Genomic DNA, 27011 nt, shown 5'->3' on the forward strand with positions numbered 1-27011 from the left:
TCATTCAATATAATATACATTCATAACGATATAGTAAAATTGTGGATTTGAAAATATATCACAATCCGACAACGTAATCTCACGATGTTGGGGATGTGTAAAAATTGCTCTATCTATGTTTATTACTCTATGGAATTACCAAAATATGATACATTGAAAGATATTCAGCAGTTTGTTGCGATGACAGTAACATTCTACCTATTTTGTCTATAAAAAAATTCAGGTAATAGAGTAGAGTTACATAGAAACTCTTCGGTGCATTCCTTCCATTCATGCCTAAGATATTCCTTCCTGTGTGAGTTATCATCCTGCTAATTGGTGCACAGGAAATCAAAGTGAAAACTCCTGAAATAACTTGACATCATGGTTCGCGGTATATCATACCAAGAATAGAAACCTCTATGTATATTTATTTGTGAACTCCGTGGAAAGACTTCGGATTACTACAGTTAATACAGATTTAAATTCAATGATTATGAATTTCATTCATAAAATTATCCAATCCGTTGCAGAATCTAACTGTATTAATTTTTCAAATATGGGGTTTTGAATTGCAGAATATTTCATTTATGGTTCAAGAATTGGTAGCAGTTTTAAATGGGTCACAATAAATTTATTCGTAGACCTAGCAAGTTTCAGAATGAGCATAATATATAATATAAATATAATAAATAAATAATTATACCCCTTAAGTGAACAATCACGTACCCGAATGAAAAATAAAATAGTTTTTTTAAAAGGAAACTACTTGTCAAAGTGGTAAAATAGAAACACATACATTCCAATCGAGCAAAATGAATAGAAAAAATAGAGATAACCAAAAATTTGCAGAGTTTTTTGTACCTTATTTAGAAGGAACGTCATACGAGAGGTGAGGCAAATCAATGTATGAGGCTTCTTCCTGGAAAGGATTATTAGAAAATGAGGGCAAGGTGCTCTGTAGAAGACCTCTTCCTAAGCGAGATGAGACGAAAGACAGAAGGATTTATAAGAAAATCAATTTCCATAAGAAATTTGCATCTCTAAAGCGCTACGATTCGAATTCGCACATTTCAACCGTTCCCTCCAATCGGGGCGGCCCAAACACCGAACCCTGGGGAACGTTACCTGTCACACCAAAACGCGAATCTCACCGTAGCACGCCCTCTAGATTGGAATATCGGGACCCCCCTCGTCCGGAAGTCGATCCGGATCCTATGCAACGGGCGCCTTCGACCTCCCTAATCCATTGATCCTCCGGCCCCCCCTGGTGTGTGAAATTTTTCGCCCCGTTTGGTCTCCCTAGGAGAGATCGGCCTCATCACAAAGAAAAACACACACTATTATACAAGTTGTACACACTCGGGCCGAAGTTTGATTTGTGGAGGGAATAATGCCGATCACCCGCGGCGAAGAGCACGATGGTCATAATATGTAACATATGCCGGACAGTGGCGGGGTCGACGGGTGGGATAACGTAAAAGTTTTTTTTTTGGTTTAGGGGGCTGATTTTCGCGATATGCCTATTTTTTTTAATCTTTAGCCGAAAATGATTACACTGCTGATGAGTTCATGGTCAAAATCAATTCTGTCCGTCCGTCTGACGGTAAGGACGATAACTTTTGAAAAAATAAAGCTAAGGACTTGAAATTTTCAAGGTGTGTTTGAAGTGTGAATGTTGTTCTAAATTTTGTTGATGGGCCAAATCTGCTCAGCGGTTCTGCTGTTATAACGGTATTTTTCGAAAAGGAATGATTCAGTATGGTCTTAGTGGCAACAGTGTATATTTTTTTTATATTTCCTAGATCATTTGTGTTCAGTAGGTTATGCCATCTGATCATGGAAAGACACAGGTTTCAATAACGTTTAGAAATCGTTTTAACAAAATCGATGCTCATTTGTAGATACTGAGAGGAATTCAAGCTATCTGAAATATTGATTCGAAAGTTAGCCATTCGATCAAATAGAGATTTGCTATTTGGTTGTAAAATAACTGCACGAATGTTAAAGTCACTATCAAATTTGACATGAAGCGCGAAGAAATGAAAACATATCAGTGATACGATATTTCACTCAATTCGCGAGTTTCTCCAAAAAGAACGCACTTCTTATGTCTCATAAAGAATCAACGCTTCATATTAACTCAAAATATATTGAAATGAATTCCTAAATATATCAGACATTCAGAAATAGTTATTTATAATACAAGTGCAGAAGGCATTGATATTCTTCCACGAGTTCAAAATTCAAAAACGAGCCACGAAGTGGCGAGTTTTGGAATGAACGAGTGGTAGAATGAGCCTTCTGAACGAGTATTATACATTATTTTCTCTAATTCATTGCATTTTCATTGAAATTAATGAAATATTTCCATAAATATAATTTAGTGATTTTTGCATTGAAAAATGTTGGTTGGCAGAACTGATTTCTTTAAGTCAAATTGATGAATTGACAGATAAAGCCGTGGCGGAAAGTTCGGAGTTCCAACATAGAATAATAAAATATAACCATGAAAACTGTGCGTTTCTGATATATTCTCGCACGATTTTGTTCTACAAGATGTGGAAGAATGAACGGAATAACCACAGAATTAGAGAAACAAACTTCAAGCGTGCCAAACGACGTGAAACAACCGATGACACTAGGAGAGCAAAAATTGCAAAACCTTGGATTTCAGCAGGTAGATAAGGAAAATAATAAATATTCTGCTTATTATAAATTCGACAATTAGAAAAATTATCGGATTCCAAATATTCAAATTTGCATATTCAATCGGGAATCACTCAAATAAATATATTTTATTCAATGTAATATGCATTCATAATGATATAGTAAAATTGTGAATTTGAAAATATATCACAATCCGTCAACGTAATCTAACCATGTTGGGGACATGTTAAAATTGCGTATACTCCCTCTATCTATGTTTATTACTCTATGTTTAACATAGACAGTAATATAATTGAATTGTCACTTTGAACGCAAAAATTTGTCAAAAACAATGCAAATTAAGCACAATATTCTATATTCATTGTGTATTAATTGCTTATGTCAAAATTGATTTGAAAATCGTCCTTTAAAAGAATAACCATTTGGTCTATTGAAGAATGACGGAAGACCCCTCGAGTTTAATTTTAGAAGCTAGATGACTTCTCCCGGAGTTTTATCCATGTTAGACACTTTCCAATTTCTGCATATTCAAGATGTTATTATACGTGACAATGATGACAGCTGGATCAACAATTCTTGGATTATCTTGTATATGGTGCTTGTATATTTGCTATTACAATCCAAGGATACAAGGTGCATATAAATCTGAATGCAGGAAAACTAAAAAGAGACATAAAAAACGCTGAAATATATATCAGATTGTAGATAATTTATGAGTAAATTATTGAATTGTATAGGTGTGTCTCTGAGACGAGAATGCACAAAAAAATCAGTTTCATTAATTTCAAGTCTAAAGTGAGTGAAAACTCCGATGAGCTGTTTCGATGATCCATCTGAATATTTGAAGAAAATGTTCGCGAGTGAATCAGATTGAAATTTCCTTTGAAAAAACGAACACAAAATAAATACAGATAATGAATGGGAAATCAATAAGTTGTTATGATGAACAAGTTAGTAATCCCAATTTTTTCTTCAGTATTATGCTACGCCACTGATGCTGGGCAATCGGTTTAGAAAAAGACCACAAATCGGCACATCGATCATCCTTTCAACGGGTGATTTTTCTCCACGAGACTCTCAGATATAAATCTTTTGTTTGGTTTGGTTTAATAGTTTTGATTAATAGATTTTCTATTTCGTGAAAGAAGCTATATGTGGATATGAATTACAGGATTTGTAACCTTCGTTATGATGTATCGATAAAATTTCTCTCCATTCTCGCCAGGCTGAATGCTAAGCAGTAGAAAGATGTGGCAATTGCCTCGAAACATTTTTAATTTTTTTTTCTTCCTTTTTGATTTCTCATTATGGAGCTCCTTTACACTGCCAGGTATGAAGGTCAGGTAGGGTAATAAATTATTGTTTTGGCAATGGGAATCGCTCATTGGTTATTACGTACGTATTGTAATGTATGTCTTCCAGGATAACAAGAGAAGGTAGTGATTTTTTTTTGTATATTTTTTCTGATTTATCGTCTTTGTGTTACAATAATCTAATTATTCGTGATACTGGGTCTTACCATCAAATTATTTATTATCATAGGTTTTCCACCAGCGATGATTCAGTTCAAAAATTATAAAAAACACAATGACTGTAAAATTTTTGGGTCTTCCATACTAAAATAAGTGCAGAATTTAAATCTTCGAATTTTATGTATGAATATATGATTTGCTAGATTCATGCGTTTTTGGAACATCTGTACGAGAAGATAATCTCAAGTCTGCAGGAAAATCTCTATCGAGTTTCTATATTTTAGACTGTCTTGGTTTTAAAGCAAAATCTAGCGTGACGACCATCAAAAAAAAAAAATTGTGTTCTTGATTTCGCTCGATTCAAACCATATGTCGCATCACATACTGCTATCTTCCGAAAATTCCCGTGAAATAAGGATTAACGACTCAGTAAAAGGAGTTGGAACATACTTTTTCCTGCAGCTTCCAAGAAACTCGACGGTGCCATATGTTTGGCGTCCCACGAAGGTAATTTGGGTATGGTAGCGATGATAATTGAGTGGGCCATTCAGTCTCGATTATACGGAATTCGTCAAGACGCCGAAAAAGTTCTTAACGTCGCAGCAATTTCGGTTAGGATCTTACCGGATCCCGCCAACTCGGCAAATCAACAATTTTTTTTCAATGACCGAAATCTTAAGATTGTCGCGCCCAAATATTGATCCTTTCGATACACATTATCCAGATTTCAAACTGCATGAGATAAATAATATTATTCAATCTAGTTGCCTTCGAGGGCGATACAGCGATTATAGGTATCTTCCAACTTTTCGATACCGTTTTTGTAGTACGATTTCTCTTCCGCCTCAAAATAGGCCTCAGTTTTAGCGATTACTTCTTCATTTGCGCTAAATTTCTTTCCAGCGAGCATTCTTTTGAGGTCCGAGAACAGGAAAAAGTCGCTGGGGGCCAGATCTGGCGAATACGGTGGATGCAGAAGCAATTCGAAGCCCAATTCAATTTTGCAATTGTATTCATTGATTGATTGAAACAGCACTTTTTTCCTTCAAATTTGGCTGTTTTTAACGATTTCATCCTTTGAACGATCCAATAACGCTATATAATAATCGCTGTTGATGGTCTGACCCTTTTGGAGGTAATCAATGAATATTATACCTTGCGCAACCCAAAATACTCATGCCATAATCTTGCCAGCTGACTGTTGTGTTTTTCCTCGCTTTGGATTCGGTTCATCGTGTGCAGTCCACTCAGCTGACTGTCGATTAAACTCCGGAGTGAAATGATGGAGCCATGTTTCATCCATATCGACGCAAAAAATCAGGTTTATTGCAATTAAACAGCTTCAAACACTGCTCAGAATCATTAACACGTTGTTGCTTTTGATCAATTGTGAGCTCGCGCGGTACCCATTTTGCACATAGCTTTCTCGTGTACAAATATTCGTGAATGATATGATGTAGGTACACGTTCAGATTATATCTTCACACTGTCTGCTATCTAGATCAACTTCACTCTACGATTATTCGAAATTATTTTGTGAACTTTTTTGATTTTTTCGTCGTTTTTGGGCATCCACTGCGTTCGCCGTCTTCAGTTTCGGTTTCACCATGTTTAAACTTAGCATACTAATCAATTATGGTTGATTTTCCTGATGCAGACCCAGGAAGCTCTTCACCAAGCCAATATCTCGCTTCAAATGTTTTTTCCCTTCAAAAAGCAATATTTTATCAGCACACGAAATTCTTTCAAATTCTGACACGTATCGTTTGAAGGTTGGTAATTCAAGTTTCTAATTTGCAGTACTCAAGTATTTGGCAAAATAAAAAAATGAAGGCTTTCTCAAAAATAGGTTTAATTGTTTTTATTAAGAAAATGAGTACATTCAAAGATGAATCATTCGATTAACGATGAAAATGCCGTCCTTCTTACACTTTGGTATTTTTTACAGCCTCTCTGCGAAAAACGGGCGAACCATCTGCAAACTCCATTGACAAAAAACTTCATCAAAAATGAAGAGATCCTTGGATCCTTCTTAATCACATACTTCGAATTTTGTAGTTTACAATTGTATGATTGGCCAATAAACCTTTTCCTCTTCCTCGTCCTGAAAATCCTCCTGAGTTATAAACAGAGGAAACGAGCCTGGCATGGAAATAATAAATCACCCTGTGAAATTTCCGATGTTATGAAAGACGCAGAGATGAGACGGCCATTCATCAAGAATACGACAACTTGTCCAGATCGCTTGTTCCCATGTCACGTGGACTTTTACTAGACCACAATTAAACATACTTCAGTTGGCTATAAAATTTACGAGCCAGAGTTTATGATACGTTAAAGTAAATTTAGCTCAAGTTTTATGTTGTACGTTGCCCAAACGACGTTGAGTGGACTCTCATCGTAAGAAAAATGTTTCAGCGCTGACAGGGCCTTCTTTGATCAGATCTGATATTAACTAGACCGAATTTATAAACTCACTCCGATTTGATAACCGTGGCAATAAACGTGATCACCTACGGACATGACCAGAATGAAAATAATAAAAAGTTATCTATGTATTTATATCGAATGGTAGAAGATAAAAAAGGTAATTATTTCCAGCCAATTTAAGTCAGGAAAATCTTTGTTATTCAATTCAGTGCATTTTCTGTGATAATTTTTATTGTTTTTTGGCGGTTTTTTCTTATTAATGGAGAGCTTACGTTGATTTATTACTTTTATCGATAATGTACATCGGCACTCAGTGTGTAATAGACTATTTTTAAGATTGTTGGCAAATTTATGAACCAGGTGCATTGATAACATCTTGAATTCGGGTTTTACTGGCTCCTTTCTCTAGCGGAACTGTTTCATATTTGGCTGCTTTTCATAAAGATGAGTTGAGAAACTGAAAAGTACAGTACCTTTTAGTTTCTGATGATGAAAACATCGTTGTCACACGTTTGTTAAATGACATGTAGATCATTCCGTCACAATGTAGCCAATTTTCGAATTTTGAGCCGAGAAATTCGTTGAAATTCGTTTAAATCAGAATTCACGCTATAATTGAAGAAGTCGCCCGTGGAATTTTCCAATTTTTTGTCATTCTCTTATATCGAGCACACTATTATAGTGACGAACACTATTGACTTTGTTTTGGCCAGCTTTCGGTAAGAGACACGTTGGCGTTTACTTATTGTTATTTTGTCATTGTGCAATGTGAGACATTGTACAGAGTATGACAAATTCGATGCTCACTGAGAGCATCTAAAAAACTATAAGACTCAGAGAAAAAAATCTTCGGTGATTCCTTTTTTCGAAATAATTAGATATCAGAAATCAGATCATAGAAATCTTGATTGGTTCTCGAGTTTCAGAGCGTTTCTGAAAAATTACCATTTCAATTTAATATCCTTCGCATCTGGATATACAATTACATTTTTAAGCCTCACCTAAAACTTGGTATATACGGTTTCAGCGATGAGTAAGTAATTAATCAGTATCTACGCTTCATTTCACGCTAAATACAATCGATTCATTTGAGGTTATCACTATTTTTTATCCTTATTAATTAATTTTTTTGAGATGGAAAAAAATTAATTTTTATTGAAGGATAAATATATGCATTGTATAATTTTCCGAACAAACATTTAATTCTTATGAATTTTCACATGGAAATATCATACAAAAAGTCTTGTCAAAGGCTGAAAATGCCAATGTTGATTTTATATAAAAAAAAGCGTGAACGCAACATAAACTAGACTTTTTGGTATTGAAATGAAATTATGGCAGAAAAAAATCTAGTTAGCCACCAACAAATTTAATACACATTACCTAGAAGCAACACCACAAAACACCCCATCAAAATTCACCACCATTCTCCCAAACAACCCTTCCACAAAACCGTTACCTAAACAATCGATCATATCGAGGGCCATTCAACATAATCGTATTTATTATTCGATTACGTTATTATTCCGCTCTCCGTAAAAGAAAACGCCGAAATGATACACAGAAAACCCCCACCCTATACACTACGTCCTTGTTTTGTTTCGCCGGGCAGACTGCTACACATATTTTGAAAACAAACACTGAACAGGCACACAAACATAACAATTTTCCTTTCAATAATACCCACATATTTAGTTGTCATCTCCGGTATGCTCACCTTTATTCGTGATCAGCGGCCTCGAAAAGTGGTGGTTGAATTAACAAGGGGGTTAGTATAACATCCTGACCCCGTCAATGGGATCATTTCATGTGAGGATGCTCAACTCCAATAAATGTCAAATATGGTCGCTATTGTGTGTCTGTGTATGCTACGTTGATCCGATCCTTATGTACGGTTGAGTTGAACCGAGAGTTGAACCATTTGTTTTTGCGGTTGGAGATTGTTGGATGCAGACGTCAACAGTCTCTATCCGAAGAACGGTGCATATTTTACACAATGGCGTGTTTTTTAGCCCTTGTCACAGCATGTTTGAAATCATTTAAAATCCTGATATTGTATACCAAGTCTTGGGGTTTGGTTTGAATTTCGAAAGCAAAGAAGAATTCATTGGAAAAAAAACCTGTTTATATATATTTTCAAATAATTACCTGATCGGATACTGACTAGAATCTGTATATTACCTGAGAAATCTTTAATTCTTCAATAAATGTTTTTTCAACAAATATTCCCAAATACCCCCACTAATTTTGATCACTTTTACGATTTCCTTTGACAGCAACCCCACAATGTTGTTAGGAAAGGAGCTCATTATAGAGTAATGAACATAGATAGAGGAAGTATACGCAATTTTTACATGTCTCCAACATGGTTTGATTACGTTGTCGGATTGTGATATATTTTCAAATCCACAATTTTAGTATATCATCATGAATGTATATTATATTGATTGAAATATATTTATTTGAGTGATTCCCGATTAAATATGCAAATTTGAATATTCGGAATCCGATATTTTTCCTAATTGTCAAATTTATAATAAGCAGAATATTTATTGTTTTCTGTATCTACCTGCTGAAATCCAAGGTTTGGCAAGTTTTGCTCTCCTAGTGTCATCGGTTGTTTCACGTCGTTTGGCGCGCTTGAAGTTTGTTTTCTGAATATCTGATATATTTAGGTATTTATTTCAATATTTCAACATGAAACGTTGATTCACTATGGGACATATCAAGTGCATTCTGTGTGGAGAAACTAGCGAATTGAGTGAAATATCGTATCACTGATATGTTCAATTTCCGCGCGCTTCATGTCAAATTTGATAGTTCATGTTGGGGACAAAATTTGCCTACTGAAAATGACATATGCTCCTCTATCTATGTTTATTACTCTGAGGGTATCATAAAGAGTTTTTCAATGAGAGGTTTTATTTGGAATAGGCAACTGTTAGTTTCGTAGTTAATTCTGCAGTCACAGTTTTCAAAACAAAAGCACTTTGGGTCGTTGTGAAGTACTTTCTCGGGCGGCAATAGTCAAACCGGTGAAAAAATTTGAGCTATTGGCATTGAGTCAAGTTAGTGTTGTGAAGAATTTAAACCGTATGCGACGCCCAAGAACAACTGAGAACATGCTGTTGCTGTAGCCTGTAGTGTGGACGAAAACTCAGATTTGTTGATTTCTCTTCGATCTTGGAAATAGCTATTCCACAAAAGACATTACACCCTATTTAACATAAAGACTTCGGTCTTAAGGCTTCTAAGGGTCGGTCAACACAAGAATTCAAGCTGATCACCATCTTCATAGAAAAATCATCCAAGTGACGCCCATTTTCTCTTTGGAGGCTACGTTAATGAGCAGAATTGTCGTATTTGGGGTTCGAAAATTCAAGAATTATTGTTGAGAAGCCTATCCATCCTCAACGTATCACAATTTTATGCGGTTTTTATTGTTTTGGTGTAACTAGGAACATTACTTATTCAAAAATGAGATTGGTGCAATTGTTACGAAGCATGGATTGGGCTAATTTTATATAATTGATTAATTGACACTTCTTTCTCATGTTATTCTCACACTTCTATTCTGACTGACTCAGAGTCCATTCTATTTCTCACGTGTTCTGCAAGGATACATACCTGTTTCCTTTTTGCGATATTTAACACTTTTATGTTGAGTGATCCTCTTCATTATTTGTCAATAACTGTAGAAGAGGGTCACCCAAGATGAAAATCGTGATAATTTATTCTTGATAATATTTTTATTATTAGAGGTAGAAGTATCGGTTTGAATATTTATATTGTCTATATTTTTTCGATGTAAACTATCTTTTTGAACAGCATTTTGTCGGTGTTGTTTCCTGACTGAATGCTCCTTAGCAGAAAATGTCCCATAGAAAAATCACCAAATTTTTTTCATGTCATTTCATTCTAGATTTGAGTGGATTTTTGGTTTGTGTCACATAGTTTTTTTTTTCATCATCCGTTATTTAACACAATTTTCCGCCTTTTTCACATATGACTACCCTATCAATTGACAATCCATCCATTGATCGTAAACCGTTGGGGAAAGGTGCTAAAACCGCTGCTGGCGCTTCTTTCTCCTCAATATCCCCAACATATCAAATTTCACCGGTCCGTTATGTCCACCACACCTACCACTTCCGAAAATTGTCAATCCTCAGCGTAATCCGATACCACCAGCACGCCCACAACGAGGTCTGCGGTAAACCATTGACCACGCATCTCAAGAAAACGGATACAAGAGAGAGCAGTTGGAGCTTTACATCTGTATCACATCTAACCGTCGTTACAACCACCCTGGGCCTCGCTTCTCGAGGGGTTTCTGCGGCTGTTTAGGAACCTGCGGGGGTCCGGGATCACCCGTGGATAGCGCACAAAATAATACCCCTATAGGTTGTTTTTTAGCCATTGTTACACTCGCTCGGCATTTACACACCGCTGTATACGTAATGTTGCGTATTATTTTCGTTTGTGTGTGTTTCTCTTTCGCCGCTCCATTGTGTTTTTTTTTGCGGCCACTCTGCGAAATGTCGGACACGTATTCTATTTTACGCTTTGTTGGGTAGTTCCACCCTTCCGGAGGGTGAGAAAGACGAACTGGTTTTGGTTTTTCGATGTTTCCCGTGATTTTTGGACGATATGGGTATATTGAGTCGAGTATACTATTCGTGTCATCACAAATAAAACTATTTAATTCAGTTGAAAGTTGTTTTTGAATGCGTAGGGTTTGTGGACGTCAATATGCTGTTCAATGTATCGGAAGGCGTTGCGCGTTGTCGATATTTGGACGATTTAACGAGAGTATATACTTATGAAAAGTCATATGCAGAATCTTTCAATAGAATTGACGCTGAAAAGAAACATAACAGATTACTTACTTCTATGAGCAAATATAAACATATTATGGAAAAAATGTGAAGACCACTCTGGTCTTTTAGGGCCTAGATCTAGACTGTTGAACGAATACTGAGCAAAATAACTATCATCAGGAATATGATTTGGAAGTCATTGAGAAAAATATCATGGCGTTAGGGTGTTTCCAAGGCTACAATTTCCATTGAACTGAATGAAAGGAAGAGGTGAAGAATATCTTAAGAGGAAGAAATAAGCAAAATATACTCCAAATCAGTTTGCTCGAATACCGTGATCTTGCCGTGCAATCATTTTGCAAATATTAGGCCAATTGAAAAGTCCCCGGTGTGATGCACAGGTGGCGGTGCTAGTATTATGTCCATATGATTTTTAGTAAGTACCAACCTTTAAAGGATACGTGTCAAAATTTGACAGCAGTCCGACCATTAAGTTTGTGAGATATTGCGTTGTGAGTGAAGTTACTTTTGTTATTTGAAAAAAGATGGAAAAAGGATTATCGTGTCCTGATGAAATATTGCTTTTTGAAGGGAAATAATACAGTTAGAGCAAAATCTTGGCTTGATGAAGAGTATCCAGGGTCTGCACCAGGAAAATCAACCATCATTGATTGGTATGCTAAGTTTAAAGTGGTGAAATGAGCACCGAAGACGGCGAACGTAGTGGACGCCCAAAAGAGCCTGTCACCGACGAAAAAATTAAAAAGATTCACTAGATAATTTTGAATGACCGTAAAGTGAAGTTGATAGAGATTGTGAAGATATAATCTGAACGTGTACATCATATCATTCACGAATATTTGTACATGAGAAAGCTGTGAGCAAAATGTGCGCCGCGCGAGCTCACAATCGATCAAAAGCAACAATGTGTTAATGATTCTGAGCAGTGTTTGAAGCTGTTCAAGTGCAATAAACCTGAATTTTCGCGTCGATATGTAACAATGGATGGAACATGGCTCCATCATTTCACTCTAGAGTCCAATCGACAGTCAGCTGAGTGGACTGCACACAATGAAGCGAATACAAAGCGAGGAAAAACACAACAGTCAGTTGGCAAGGTATTCTGGGATGCGCAAGGTATAATATTCATTGATTAACTCCAAAAGGGTCAGACCATCAACAGCGATTATTATATAGCGTTATTGGATCGTTTAAAGGATTAAATCGTTAAAAAACGACCCCATTTGAAGAAAAAAAGATGCTGTTTCATCAAGACAATGCGTCGTGTCACAAATGAATAAAAACAATAGCAAATTTGCATGAATTGGGCTTCGAATTGCTTCTATATCCACCGTATCCGCCAGATCTGGCCCCCAGCGACTTTTTCCTGTTCTCAGACCTAAAGAATGCTCGCTGGAAAGAAATTTAGCGCCAATGAAGAAGTAATCGCCGAAACTGAAGCCTAGTTTGAAGCGGAAGACAAATCGTACTACAAAAATGGTATCGAAAAGTTGGAAGATCACTATAATCGCTGTATCACCCTCGAAGGCAACTTCGTTGACTAATAAAATCGAATTTTGCCAAAAAAAATGTGTTTTACTATGGTGGACCTGGGACTTTTCAATTAGCCTGTTATAAGAGGAAATACTGTCAAATTGTCTCATTGTCCTGATGGTTTGTTCCATAAAACAATTCTCTTATTTTACTCGATTCAGAATCAACAACAGGTCGCTTCTTTGTGGCAACAAAGCCGCAGATAGCACTCTCACTGGTGGTGGATATATTCAAATGCGATTCCATTGTAAATTATCGAAGCGAGCGGTAAAATTGTATCCGAATAATTTACTGCTAAACGTTTCCGATTACCCCGATCGCTGTGCTCGATATAATTTCGAATTAATATGGAAATGAGTACAAAAACCCGGGATAGTTAGCATAGAAATAGATTTCTCGGGCCGGCCCAGGGCCTTCATTTGGAGCGCAGGGTCGGCCTGATGCTATCTGTATGTCCGAACGGCATAAATTTCGAAATTGAAATGGAACAGCCCGGGTTGATTTCGATATGTTTAACGACTATATCGAATGGGCGATTTTATGGGTCTGCCAGTTTTACGATACGGGCGAGCATGGAAGGAATTAGTTTGATCGTTCTTTTTTTTTTGTTGTTGATACTAAGAAGGTTTTTGATATATTAATTGGAGAATTGAAAGCAGACGAAACTGAAAATAACAAAAATTCAATGATTCAGTTTACGATAACTTACCAACTAATGGAAGACAAGATTGTGTCTGCAAACACTACTATGGGTCCAATTTTTTAGATATTTTCGTTGCCTTGTAATTTAATCTAGAAATACTGCTTATCTCGATGCTTCTTGGGTGGAATTCATAATTTCGAAACAAAAGCCCTGGAAAATAGCACAAAACGAAAATTACATACCAACATACAAAATGGGTATACGCCAATCATAAGAAGGTATTCACGGCTTGGCTTGATTTTCAAACTACTTGGCTTGAGCATGACTTGATTTCAAATAAAGTAGTAGTTTTTCAATCTCGAGTTAAGTCAAGTATTTATTTATCAAGTACTTGAATCATATTTGAGCTATTTGATTTTTAGCAGTTTTATTGTGTAGTGTCTCACCAATTAAAAAATGGTGAAATGAGAAGGAACCTCGCAAAAATCACTCTTAATTATTAAACTTATTGTATAAAAGAACCGAAAATATCAACTTTTTTGAAATAGGAATATATATTGAACTTCCATAAATCATAACAGAATAAAACATAATAATGAGTAGGTTTTCTATATTGAGAAAACTTCAGACCTTGTTTAATTTCATGTTTTCCATCAAGGATCTAAGATACATGAGGCATCTTATAAATTTGTCGCCTAACCTATTGCAAATTTTCGTAACTGTAAGAGCAGCTCTGGAAAATTGTCTTTCAACAGGAGCTCAAGATGCTGGCGTTGATAGAAAATCCTTGGTCATTTTGGCCAAGTTTGGAAAGATATTTCTGAAACTAACAAAATCTACCAATAGATTCCATAGAAATATGAGAAAACTAATAAAGTCACACTGGTGAATGCTTCAGTCTCTCGGCGTTCGAGGAATCCCCTTATTCAGTCTAAGCGCGCACAAGATTGCAAAAATATATGCCGTGCGACGCGTAATATAGAGTAGCTTGATATCAAGTCAAGCAATAAATATCTAAAATCAAATCAAGCCAAGGTCAAGTATGTAATTTTTCACAAGCTTGTTTTTCAAGTCGAGTAGTTGGTTAAAATGCCAAGCTTCTTGGCTTGATGAATCCCTAAGTGTCATAAATAAACGCGAATTCGCAGAGTAGAACGCATAATTTTCTCGATTCAACAGCACATTGTATTTCTCAACATTTCACATGTATTTCTCAATGCATTTCACACTTATTTCAAGGTATTTATTATGTATTTCTTAACTGTATCATGTATTTCACACTTATTTCAAGGTATTTCTCACGTATTTCTCAACTGGATCAGGATTCTTTAGGTATTCAATAGTTTCTGAACGATTGCATAAAATCTTCTGAACGTAAATCAATGCTATTCTGGAACTTTTCTCCACTCAACCAAGAAAGATTTCAAACTTGACGTCTTGTATAAATCTAGAAATACCGCTTATCTCGACGCTTCTTGGGTGGAATCCAGTCCTGATTTCGAAACAAAAGCCCTGGAAAACAGCACAAAACGAAAGTTATTAATCGTTTCGTGTATACGAAGTAGGTAAACGCCGATCGTAACTTGCTCCATCGAGTGCCAGTATGAAGTCGTTCGGTGTCTAATTTAGTGCAAATACTCATTGACACATTCCACCGGTACACTGTCATAAATAAACGCGAATTTGCATAGTAGAACGCATAATTCCTCGACTTAACTGCACATTGTGGGCAGCCTGTCAATCGGAATCAGGGATTTCTCGAGATTGAAGTCGATTATTATGGTTTTAATATGTGAAGAACGCGTGAGTTTCCTGTATTGCCTGGCTTATAGCGATATGGTAGGTATTTCGACGTCGTATAAATAGTAACGCTGGCTTTTTTGAGAAATATTATGGTTCTAGTTCACTTTGGATATATTCAGGTTTATTATTTTTAATAAAAAACAATTTATACTTATAGGGGTCCCTTAAAGATTGAAGTCATTGAGTGTAAGAGAAACGTTAAAGACTTCAGTGTTAGGTTTAAACACAAATTGAACTATTGATGAATAAAGCGTTCAAGGTTTTGATTTTTTCCAAGAAACGCTAAAGATTGCAACATTTTAATGATCAAAAATGATAGAAGTCGATCCTATTGTTAGAAGAACCTCAATTGCATTTTTATCGGATTCGGAAAGATTTAGCTGCAGGAAGAATATTGAAAATAATTTGATTGAAACAAAACTGAAATATACACTTTTGAAAATGGTTGCTCAACAACCATTGTCAACCTGATGAATACAAATTGGTGCTAAAATAGATACAGTACACTGAAAGCATCAATTTGGTACTAAGTGATACCTGTCAAATGCGTGGTGACTTTATCGTAGAACGCTTGGGTTTATATACTAGGCGGTTTCGATTTTCCGAGAAATGTGCAACCCACAACGTCATCTCCCGGTCGAGCAAAGAATCACTAACCTACATACAAGAAAAAGTAGAATTTACGATTTCTAAACTTTTGAACATTGGAGATATCATTTTGAAACGAAAAATTTAAGTTGAATGACCCCTCATTTTTCTTTCATTTACAGGCTGTTCGGCATGAAGCGCTGCTCCAAATGCCATACCACCATCCTCTCCTCCGAGCTGGTGATGCGTGCCAGAGACCTGGTGTTCCACGTGCACTGCTTCTCCTGCGCCGTCTGCAACCAACCCCTAACCAAGGGTGACCATTTCGGCATGCGCGAAGGGGCGGTGCTCTGCCGCCTCCACTTCGAGATGCCCGTCACCGAACTGCCCCTACCCTCCCCGGGAGCCATGTATCCTGGGGGTGGGATGCCGCCCCACCACCTCTATCCTGCACCCTTCCCCTCGCCAGACTTCCACCACCACGCCCCTCTGCCCCCGCAGCCGGGGGTTGACGGCGGCCCGCCGAAGGTGCCCTTCTTCAACGGGGCGCCAACGACGCCGAGGCAGAAGGGGAGGCCGAGGAAGAGGAAGCCGAAGGACCTGGAGGGTATGACGGCGAGCTTAGGTAAGGGTTGTTTGTAGGAATTCACGGCTTGGCTTGATTTTCAAGCTACTTGGCTTGAGTTTGACTTGATTTCAAGTCAAGTAGTAGTTTTTCAATCTCAAATCGAGTCAAGTATTTATTTATCAAGTACTTGAATCTTATCAAGCTATTTGATTATATCAGTTTTATTGTGTAGTGTCACATCGATAACAAAAATGATGGAATGAAAAGGAACATGCAGAGACACTTTAAGTTATTAATCTTATTGTATAAAAGAACCAAAACTATCAACATTTTTGAATAGAAACATAAATTAAATTACTATAAATCATACCAAAATGAAAAATACGAAAACAAATGAAGTTTCTTAATATTGAGAAACCTCCAGGCATTGTTTGATATCATAATTTTCCATTCAGGATCTGAGACACATGAGGCATCTTATAGATTTGTAGCCGAACCTATTGCGGGTTTTAGTAACTGTAAGAGCAGCTCTGAAAAATTGTCTTTCAACAGGAGCTGAAGATGCTGGCGTTGATAAAAAATCCTTGGCCATTTTGGCCAAGTTTGAAAAGATATTTCTGAAACTACCAAAATCTACCAATAGATTTCATAGAAATGTAAGGAAACTACAAATAAAGTCACACTGGTGAACGTTTCATTCTGTGGGCGCTCGAGGATTCTCCTTATTCAGTCTAAGCGCGTACGAGATAGCAGAAATATATGTCGTGCGATTCGTCCATCAAGCTCAAGTAATATCAAGTAGCTTGATATCAAGTCTAGCAATAAATATCTGAAATCAAGTTAAGTCAAGCTCAAGTATGTTATTTTTCACGAGCTTGATTTTCAAGTCAACTAGTTGGTTGAAATGTCAAGCTACTTGGCTTGATGAATCTTTAGTCATAAATAATCGTGCATTTGCTTAGTACAAAGCATAATTCCTTGATTTACCAGCACATTGTATTTCACAACAATTCACATGTATTTCTCAATGTATTTCACACTTATTTCAAAGTATTTCTTAACTGGATCAGGGATAATGTTGTTGTTCCAGCCAACCACTTCCTAAGTTTATATTTGAAGAGCTTGAAGGTATTTATGGTCTTCAATTCTGAAGGGAATCGAAAATAAAATCTGGGTGCCAGATACGATTGGCATCTCTGGATGATGTTTTGTTTTAGGTCTTGCTGCAACAACTGTGTTTTCTTCTTTCCTGTCCTGACCTCATTGTATTAAATGAGCTTATCTTTGGCTGGAAATGCTGAAATTATAATGATAATAAGGGTGCTTTTCTCAGATTTTGCCTCCTCTTGTAAAAATCCAAGATCCGTACTGTCTTCAGCATCACATCAAAATCTTCCTCAAACGATTCCAAAAGGTTGATTATCATAAATAATGAACATCAACATCAAACCCTATTCGCAAGACACAATACATTGTAAACCTCCTAACAATCAACACCCCGACAAAGATCGATCTTTAAAAAAAAACAATGCACTTCAACATCCGATTGCCCATAATCTATACCTTAAGACCTTACCGGTCGCCGATCACAACATGGCACCCCCATAAAATGAACTTGTTAAGTGTCAGTCCGTCTTCGGGAGATTTTTTGCACTTCATAAAACCACGCATCTTCGGCCGTAAAGCCAGATGGACCCGCCATATATCAGTCATGCGAGGGCATTTTTCGGAAGTGTTGCCATACCGTTTTTCCCAGAAATCTTCGATTTTTACGACCCTCGAAAATAATAAAGTTGAGAGTAAACAAAACGCATCTAAATTATCGCTGGATTATGTCTCGTAAAAGGCGATCGTAAATGACTATGTTGTAATGTTGGGGGAATCTTAGTTTTTTAATTGTCCACCTGAGGAAAAGACAAATTGAGTTGATTGGTATCCTTGTTGGTTAGCCTGAAAATGTTTAGGGGACAGATTCATAGCGTTGAGTATTATATCATTGAGTCAGAACTTGTTGATTTTTAGTGTATCGTTAAAATGCAGTTTCAGTCATTATAATTGATTATTCCTGGGACCGTATGATAAAAATTATGTAATCATGCTGAGAGTTTTGAATACGAAGGTACTTGTTGGTTTTGAGCGCTCGTCTTCTGATCACTTTCGGCTCAATGTCACTCTTTATTAAGAGTTATTCAACTTTCGGAAGGATCAACTGAGTGGTGTAATGCAGGGAAAAGTTCTTGGTCCACTACATCATCTGATACTACGGTAAGCGATGACATAGTGTCATATGATAAAAATTCAAATCATTTAATCTTGCGAGTGTTTTTAATATCGCGTTATTTGATTTTCAAGAGCTCGTCTGCTGATTGCTCTATCAATCAATTTTAAGATTTGTACAAAAGTTCATCATGGTGATCGCGTGGCCAGAACCATGAAAAACTCATGAAGATTATCAGAAAAATACTATATTAATATGGGTTTTGATATGAAACAATAATATCGAGCTCCGTACAAAATTCTGAGCTGATCACTTCATCAGAACCATAGAAAATTCTAGTGGAATATTGAAAAAATATACCAAATATTTCCGTAATTACAAATCCGATTGGGTTGATATTTTGTGGAGATTTGATTAAAAAGAATAACAATTTCAAGCTACGTGTAAAATTTCCTGTGGATATCGTCAACAGAACCACAGAAAAAACAGAAAAAATATGGGAAGAAACCAATGTATAAGGTTTTCTAAAAAGACGTTTCATTTTGATATTGAAAAAAACGAGTTTGTTTTGAGAGAAATCAATTGGTAATTATTTCATTGTAAAAAGGAAGATATGCCATTGACTATGAAAAACTTTATCAGCCAAATGGCCGTCACGGCTACGGTTGCAGCACCTTTCATGAAATTTTCCATGGCCACTTCGCACATGTGCGGCTGTATGTCCACGATAACTTCATGAATATGCCATATTTAAGGTCTTGAATCGATTGTACAGCATTGTCATAGACCATTTTTATCACGTGGTCCGAAAGAAAAAAGTCTAAAGGTGTTAAATAACAAAATCTCGGTAGCCAATTCTGATCATCTTTTCGTCAAATAACACCACCTTCTCGCAAAATTGTGATCTTTTCGTTGCTTGCGTGGCACGTACCGCCGTCATGTAAATAAACGTTGTCCACATCAACACCTTCCAATTACGGTCTTAAAGAATCATTAGTTATGGCCTTGTTCCCAAGATCAACTAGGAATCGACAAATCTTGGTTTTAGTCAACACTACAGGTTACAGCTGCAATTATCTCAGTTGTTCTTGATCGACGCACACGGTTTCGATTCTTTACATCACTAGTTAGTCCCAACACCTTTGGTTTTTCCACCAGTTTCACAATTGCCGGCCCAGAAAGTGCTTCACGACGCTCCAAAAGTGGTTTAGTTATGATGCAAAATTTGCAGCATTTTTTTAGTGTAATTTAACAATTTCAATAAGTTGTTGATGCATGTTTTGTTCCATTTTTAATATTGTTATAGTTTTTACTTGTCTAACGTCAAGAGATGATACATTCTTAAATGATAGCTATGCAGATAGCTGAACTTTTAATTGCAATGATTTTACATCCAAGTATATGCGATCTCCAAGGGCGTAGTTGCCGCAGGAATGAACGAGCTCTGAAAAACTCCCGTTTTCTTAATTATTATGTTTTACAACTTTTACTGCAAAAAGAATATCACAATTTTTTTCCTCGGTTGATTAAGAGCATCAACTCTCCGGCCTGTCCTATAGAACATAAATCGAAACGCCACCAGCCAATAACCATCTTCAGGGACCTTCCCCCACTCCATATCCCGGCGACATAAACACGGCTTAGGCCTGTTTGAACAGGCCCGGATCCGATTGACGGCAAATTAATTGTGCCGCACAGCGACCGGCCGGTCGCCGCTTCCTTGATCCGCTTTCGCTAATCCCCCTCGCGAGGGGATTAAGGGGGGCGTCCCGCATTGTTCCCGCTTCCCCTCCCGCCCCGCCGCTCTTGCGATTGCCCGTTTTTTCGCCGGGCAATTTGATACCGAGACGATTTATTATTGTCCCGTTTGCGCTCTGGGAGTTGCGTGTTTGTTTTTCTTTTGACGGGGCGCGAGCTGATCCCTGTTTGGTTGACAGGTGGATTTGGTAGGGTTTAGAGAGAGGATTTCGTGCTCGGGAATTGATGGTGTCATCGGGCGCTGACGCGTTTAGGTTTATTGAGAGTTATTCGAGTTTTGGATGGATTGACGGAGTGGTGTTACGCAGGGAAGAGTTCTTGGTCCGTTATTATATTTGAAACACTGGTTATCGGTGATTTAATGGTAAAAAACGTAGATCGCGCCATGGAATTGGGTATATCATAGAATCATTACGAACTGAAGGTCTGTTGATTGAAAAAATAGAGCCGACTCTGATTTTTATTCAATGTTATTCAATTTGAAAACACGGCGGAGCCGTAAATAACACATGAGGGATTATACGGCAATAAAGCCTTTACAGAACACTACTCTGGTTCTGTAGGATTGCTCTGACTGTAGTTTTTAGACTGATCACTTCTAAAACTGTAAATTTCATCTGTCGACATACCCATGCGGTACAAAAGGTACTGATACCGTCAGCAGTGTAATGAATTCATTCACTTACAGATATAAGGGCGTATTCGACCGAAGCGAGTTCCTATCTCTAAATTGTCGCCTGAAACATTTTTTCCAATCCCACAGAAGGATTCTTATCCAGCGGGTGTTAACTTCGCTGCCCTTTTTGGAAGTTAATCGGCTTTCTCATTGCCTTCGATTCTATGTTTTCACACATATCATAATCTCATTGTTGCCTCTAGCTAGATACTTTATGGGATTATAGCTTTTCCAGGTCAGCAAAGAGTTTTTTTTGCATATGTGATTACAAGTAAAGTAGCTTAACTCGACGGTTCGGTGTAATGCCTTTGTGACCCTTTCGAGACAATCATACAGACTTCTAGGATTTCTGCTTGTTAACAACGCATAAGTAGCTAAAAGACCTGTGTGTGTAATGTTTTCATGTTAACACGCCATATATTTTTTCAAATCCACAATTTTACTATATCGTTATGAATGTATTGAATGAAATATATTTATTTGAGTGATTTTCAATTAAATATCCAAAATTGGATATTAGGAATCGAATATTTTTCCTAATTGTCGAATTTATAATAAGCAGAATATTTATTATTTTCTGTATCTACCTGCTGAAATCCAAGGTTTGGCAACTTTTGCTCCCCTAGTGTCATCGGTTGTTTCACGTCGTTTGGCGCGCTTGAAATTTGTTTTCTGAATTTCTAATATATTTAGGTATTTATTTCAATATATTCTGAGTTATTATGAAACATTGATTCACTATGGGACATAAGAAGTGCGTTCTTTGTGGAGAAACTCGCGAATTGAGTGAAATATCGTATCACTGATATGTTTTCATTTCCGTGCGCTACATGTCAAATTTGATAGTTCATGTTTGGGACAAAATTTGCTGACTGAAAATGACATAATATGCTCCCTCTATCTATGTTCATTACTCTGAGGTAACCCAGTGGTACGTTTAATCTTGATAGTTACATCAATTTCAAGTTACTAATTACTTTCTCACAACTACAGTTACCGACGAAAAAGTCGACGCATCTGTAGTAAGTAGTTCATGATCCGAACGAGACTTATTACAAGTCGAATTTCCATTTTTAATCAACATTTCTGACATGACTCCGATCTGCAACGATATAAATAAAACACACTTTGACAGTACACTGGGAATAAATTAAAATAGAGGCAGTACGCTCTGCTTTTATGGCGCAAGGACACGTATGAGAAAATATAACGAGTTTTTTTCTCGACGTATTCCATGTTTTCGAGATGCCGAGGATCCAACACGGTCCGCATACTTAATAAAGTAATTAAAATTTAATATATTATTATTTCGTGTGATAGCGGTATGAAATTTCCTGTTTGCTGTGTATACGTAAGACGTTCGTGTCTGAGGTTGCGCTAACAAAAAAAAATTGGACGGATGATTCCGATACGTTCTCTGAAAACATGACAAGAGCGACTTTTATTGTTCATTTGAAGTAATCGCTATCTTGTTAATAAATTAACGGAACCCGACAACTGTTGTCTTTAAATGACGTTAATTGGTGGTGATGTGGAGAACGAATTTGCCATTTTGCGGCATTAAATGTTAATGTGGCGCGGTCTTCTACGATGTTGAGAAGGAATTGTTTTCTGTACTGGAACATTAAGAATCCGTGAGATCTGCTTCTGAACGTAATTTTTTGCATGATCCAGCTTTCTCGATTACCTAAGGTTTCTGTTACTAAGACGGTAGATGTTGTTATTTTGAAAACTCACACAAAAACGTCTACGTTTGATTCACTTTTTTCGAATTGTCAATTTGTCATATACATAATACTACTACATATATGCGTGGCTATTATTTATTTTCTTGATTGTACATAAATATCCTCCAATTCGTATTAATTTATCTATTTTTATATTTTCTTATATGAAATTATATTTTTGTATATTGACTTCACATATATTATTTGATGAGTTAAATATTGTATGCTTATTGTGAGCAATACTAATATACAAATTAAAATTCTACCTTTACTTTCGGAGAACATGAAAGCAATAAATATGAAAAAGATTACATTTATAAGAATGTAACAACACGCTTCTGTGGATGACCGTCTCTTCTTTTTCTCAATTTATTCTATTACTAGTTTTATATTTTTTGTAACTTTCATTTGCGAGAAACGAAACGCCTTCAGTTTTTGCATGTCGTGTCGATAATATTTCAAAAGATGTGGATTACATGTTTTGAGAAATGTTAGTATAAAATTCAATCCAGAAATCGAATTATAAAGCTTTTCCCCAATTTCGAAAACACAAGCAGCGTAGTGCGGGTCCAGTACCTGGATGGATGACCGTTACGTTATGAACATGCCGGTGTCACTCAATTTTTTTATTATTTTATGTAGCTAGTTCTGACTCTAACTCGACAAAACCTGGAAAGCCCCCATCCTAACGTTCTGATTCCCACAGGAACCAACGCGCGCTTGCAGCGGGGACACACGCCGCCCGAGCACTCGTAATCTGGAGGGTCTCTCCTCAGCGCCAGGTATTTCCACACACGGCACGTTCTGTGGGAACCATTTCCCGCAGATCGCATAAACCCTTTGTTGTCCCTGTTTACGACCTGCCTTTATCTGTTGACGATGCGTAAAACAACAAAGGGGCATTTCGGGTTCTCGAAAACCTTTCGACTGGTCCACTCGACCCGGATAATTTGTTTATTTGCCTCTTATCGCGTCAAGAGTGCCTTGAAATCGTCCGGTCTGGAATGGCGAGATCCGAAATTAATTTAATTCGTTGAAATGATCGATCGACTGAACAATCGTATCAACCTTATGAGGATTTTGTCTACGAAAGTCTAGAAATGTCGACTCCGTTAATGTGAAGTTTTTTTTCACGTACAAATACAGTTAAACGACGCTAAGAGAAAAATACGATGAAATCGAAAACAATAAAATAAAAAAACAAGAAAAAAATTAAAAATAATAAGAGTACTTAGAAAGGTTTGTTCAAAAGATTTATAGAATAAAGACAATTATTGACATTTTCCAAATTGATTGTTGATCTGGTTAGTTCATCCAATGGTTTATGATACTGCTTGATGAAGACTGACTTTGCGTAGAAGAGCATTTAGCACTTCGCTCAATACTTCCCAGACCTAACCAGAAAAACATATTTCTTTTCAAAAACTCCATTTTATTCGTCAACATAGTCGCCTTCAGGAGTATTCAAACGCTCCTCTAACTTTTCAATACCTCTTCTATAGAAACATTCTCTTCAGGTCTGCAAAACCCTAGTAATCACCGAGGACCAGATCTAGAGAATACACATGGTTTTCATCAATTTGAGACATTTGGAAAGTAATTGTAGGATTTCACATATGTCTACTTATGCGTTTCGTCCCTGACACACACACCGGACTCATCAGTGTGACTTTGGTATATTTGTGTGTGCCGTGTCACAGACGCTTGGGGAATTTATTCGGGAGCCGCCGGGACTCGAACCCGGCACCTTGTTGCATCTCGGTGAAAGAGTCTACACTCTTAACCTCTAGGCCACCGACTGCTGTGTTAATTGTTGCTATGTGGAGCTTTATGAGAAGCCGCCACAAGACTCCCTCCCCAGTGACGGAGGAACGAAACTTATGCGTGTTAAGATGTCATCGGTGCAGCCGGGTGATTGCCGCCTAATGAGAGCTGCACCTCACGGCATCGTGCGGACGGTGAATGCCGCCTATCCAGGTCCGCTATACCGCGGCAGACCAAGGAGCACGTATTACACGTCATGGGAATGGGCGTCTAGAGTTTCGTTGGATATTGCAGATATATGGGAGCTTTTTGGTATATTTGTGTGTGCCGTGTCACAGACGCTTGGGGAATTTATTCGGGAGCCGCCGGTACTCGAACCCGGCACCTTGTTGCATCTCTGTGAGAGAGTCTACACTCTTAACCTCTAGGCCACCGAGTGCTGTGTTTATTGTTGTTATGTGGAGCTTTATGAGAAGCCGCCACATAATATTAAAATTTGTTTGGTTTGCAGTAAAATAATGTCTACAACATTGTAGCTGACTTGATGGCGCTACTGAAATGAATGAATTATAACATTTATAAATGCTAATCTTCAAGCCATGTTTGATATTCAGTAGAATATTGATACCACCTTGTTGAACAAAGAAAAGTTAATAATCTTTTAGACTTACAATGAGAGATGGAATGGGCCGAATATAAGCAATTGAAGCATCATTTCTTAGTTCTTACATTATTCTGCTTTTTCTCTATAGTCAACTTCTTGATTTGGTTACAGCGGAAAATACCATATATGATTTTGCTTAAAGTATCAACAAAACTATTGTCTCCACTGATGGTTGTAATTTAGTTGAGTGCAACGACAATCTCCTATTTGGTTCAACAGTTTTATTTTTTAGTACTTCTAAGTTTTTGGTAGGTTTTAAATGTTCCACACTTTCACATGTATCCAGACTAAAAACCATGAAGAGTCAGGAAAACCTGCCTTCCATGTCATCCCTCTGGCTATTGCCTGGATGGATCACCTGATGATTCCGCAAACAACCATCGTTTTCTGGTCAAAGATAACAATTATCTCCTACTTTACAACGTGGCGTAATGCGGAGTTTTTTCATTCGGAAAATACTCTCGAGATCGCCGTAAAACCAAAGTGGAATATAAAATATTGTATTTACGAGGCAAGCAGAGCTGACGCAAAATTAATAGCCTCAGGTTCGCGGGTTCTGGTACCTTACGGTACGGGGTTTATTATCTTTTTTACTGCTGTTTAAGAACAAATGCCATTACCGCCTAATCAATTTAATCTGGGTAGATCTTTTTCAATTTCTTTTACGAGTTTAGCGCCTCGCTCGTTCCTATTTACTGCTTTATTAAAGGAGGAAGTACTGAGCTGGAGTATTTTATTAGTCAGCACATCTTCGTCTTCTCGTCAAGAGCCGTATATGGAAATGGAGAAGTCTTAATATTATGTTTGCTTAACAGCTTATTCCAGGCAATGCATTTCCAGACGCTTTACAAGAGTTATATTGAGATTCAAATTGGGTTTCTGAGTATCGATTCAGTTTCATGATCATAGTTATATAGAATTCAAGAAACATTGAACCAGATGCTAGGCAGATCTTTGAAATAGCTATTTCTGTAGTTAGTGATTCATCACGCCAAGTAGCTGGATATTTTAACTACTTCAATTGAAAATCAAGCTCGAGAAAAATTACATACTTGAGCTTGACTGGACTTGATTCAAGATATTTATTGATTGACTCGATATCAAGCTACTTGATATTACTTGAGCTTGATATGCACGCGTCGCAAGGCATATATTTCTGCAATCTCGTACACGCATAGACTAAATAAGGGGATTCCTCAAGCACCGAGAGACTGAAGCATTCGCCAGTGTGGCTTTACTAGTAGTTTTCACACATTTCTATGAAAATTATTGGTATATTTTGGTAGTTTCAGAAATATCTCTCCGAACTTGGTAAAAATAGCCGAGGATTTTTTCTCAACGCCACCATCTTCAGCTCCTGTTGAAGACAATTTTCCAGAGCTGCTGTTACAGTTACAAAAACCCGCAATTGAATTGAAATCAAGTCAATCTCAAGCCAAGTCTTGAATCCCTATCTGTAGTAACATAGGTAGATACACCGGCAAGATTAATCTGCAGACTATCTAGATCAACTGGTTAGGTTTCTTTTATTCCACCTGAATCAGCAAAACAAAATATTTTGATTGTTAAAGATTTAAAGTAGTAATAGGATCGAATTCATGGAAAATAAACCCACTGGCAGCATTATCTTTTGTCCTGTAAATCAATAACATTCTGTATCTGCTAAAACGTTATATT

At 37.1% G+C, this 27011-nt stretch overlaps 1 protein-coding gene across 2 annotated transcripts in view; it reads left to right on the forward strand.

Moving 5' to 3' along the window:
* Positions 1 to 27011, forward strand: part of LOC123672918 (LIM/homeobox protein Lhx9-like) — a 211747-nt gene that overhangs the window by 160927 nt on the left and 23809 nt on the right. For both annotated transcript variants that reach the window (XM_045607268.1, XM_045607267.1), the window contains exon 3: positions 16142 to 16584. In XM_045607268.1, coding sequence (XP_045463224.1) covers positions 16142 to 16584 — 443 coding nt within the window. The remainder of the gene's footprint in view (positions 1 to 16141; positions 16585 to 27011) is intronic.

Source organism: Harmonia axyridis, chromosome 2 (genome assembly GCF_914767665.1).
Source record: "Harmonia axyridis chromosome 2, icHarAxyr1.1, whole genome shotgun sequence".
Classification (NCBI taxonomy): domain Eukaryota; kingdom Metazoa; phylum Arthropoda; class Insecta; order Coleoptera; family Coccinellidae; genus Harmonia; species Harmonia axyridis.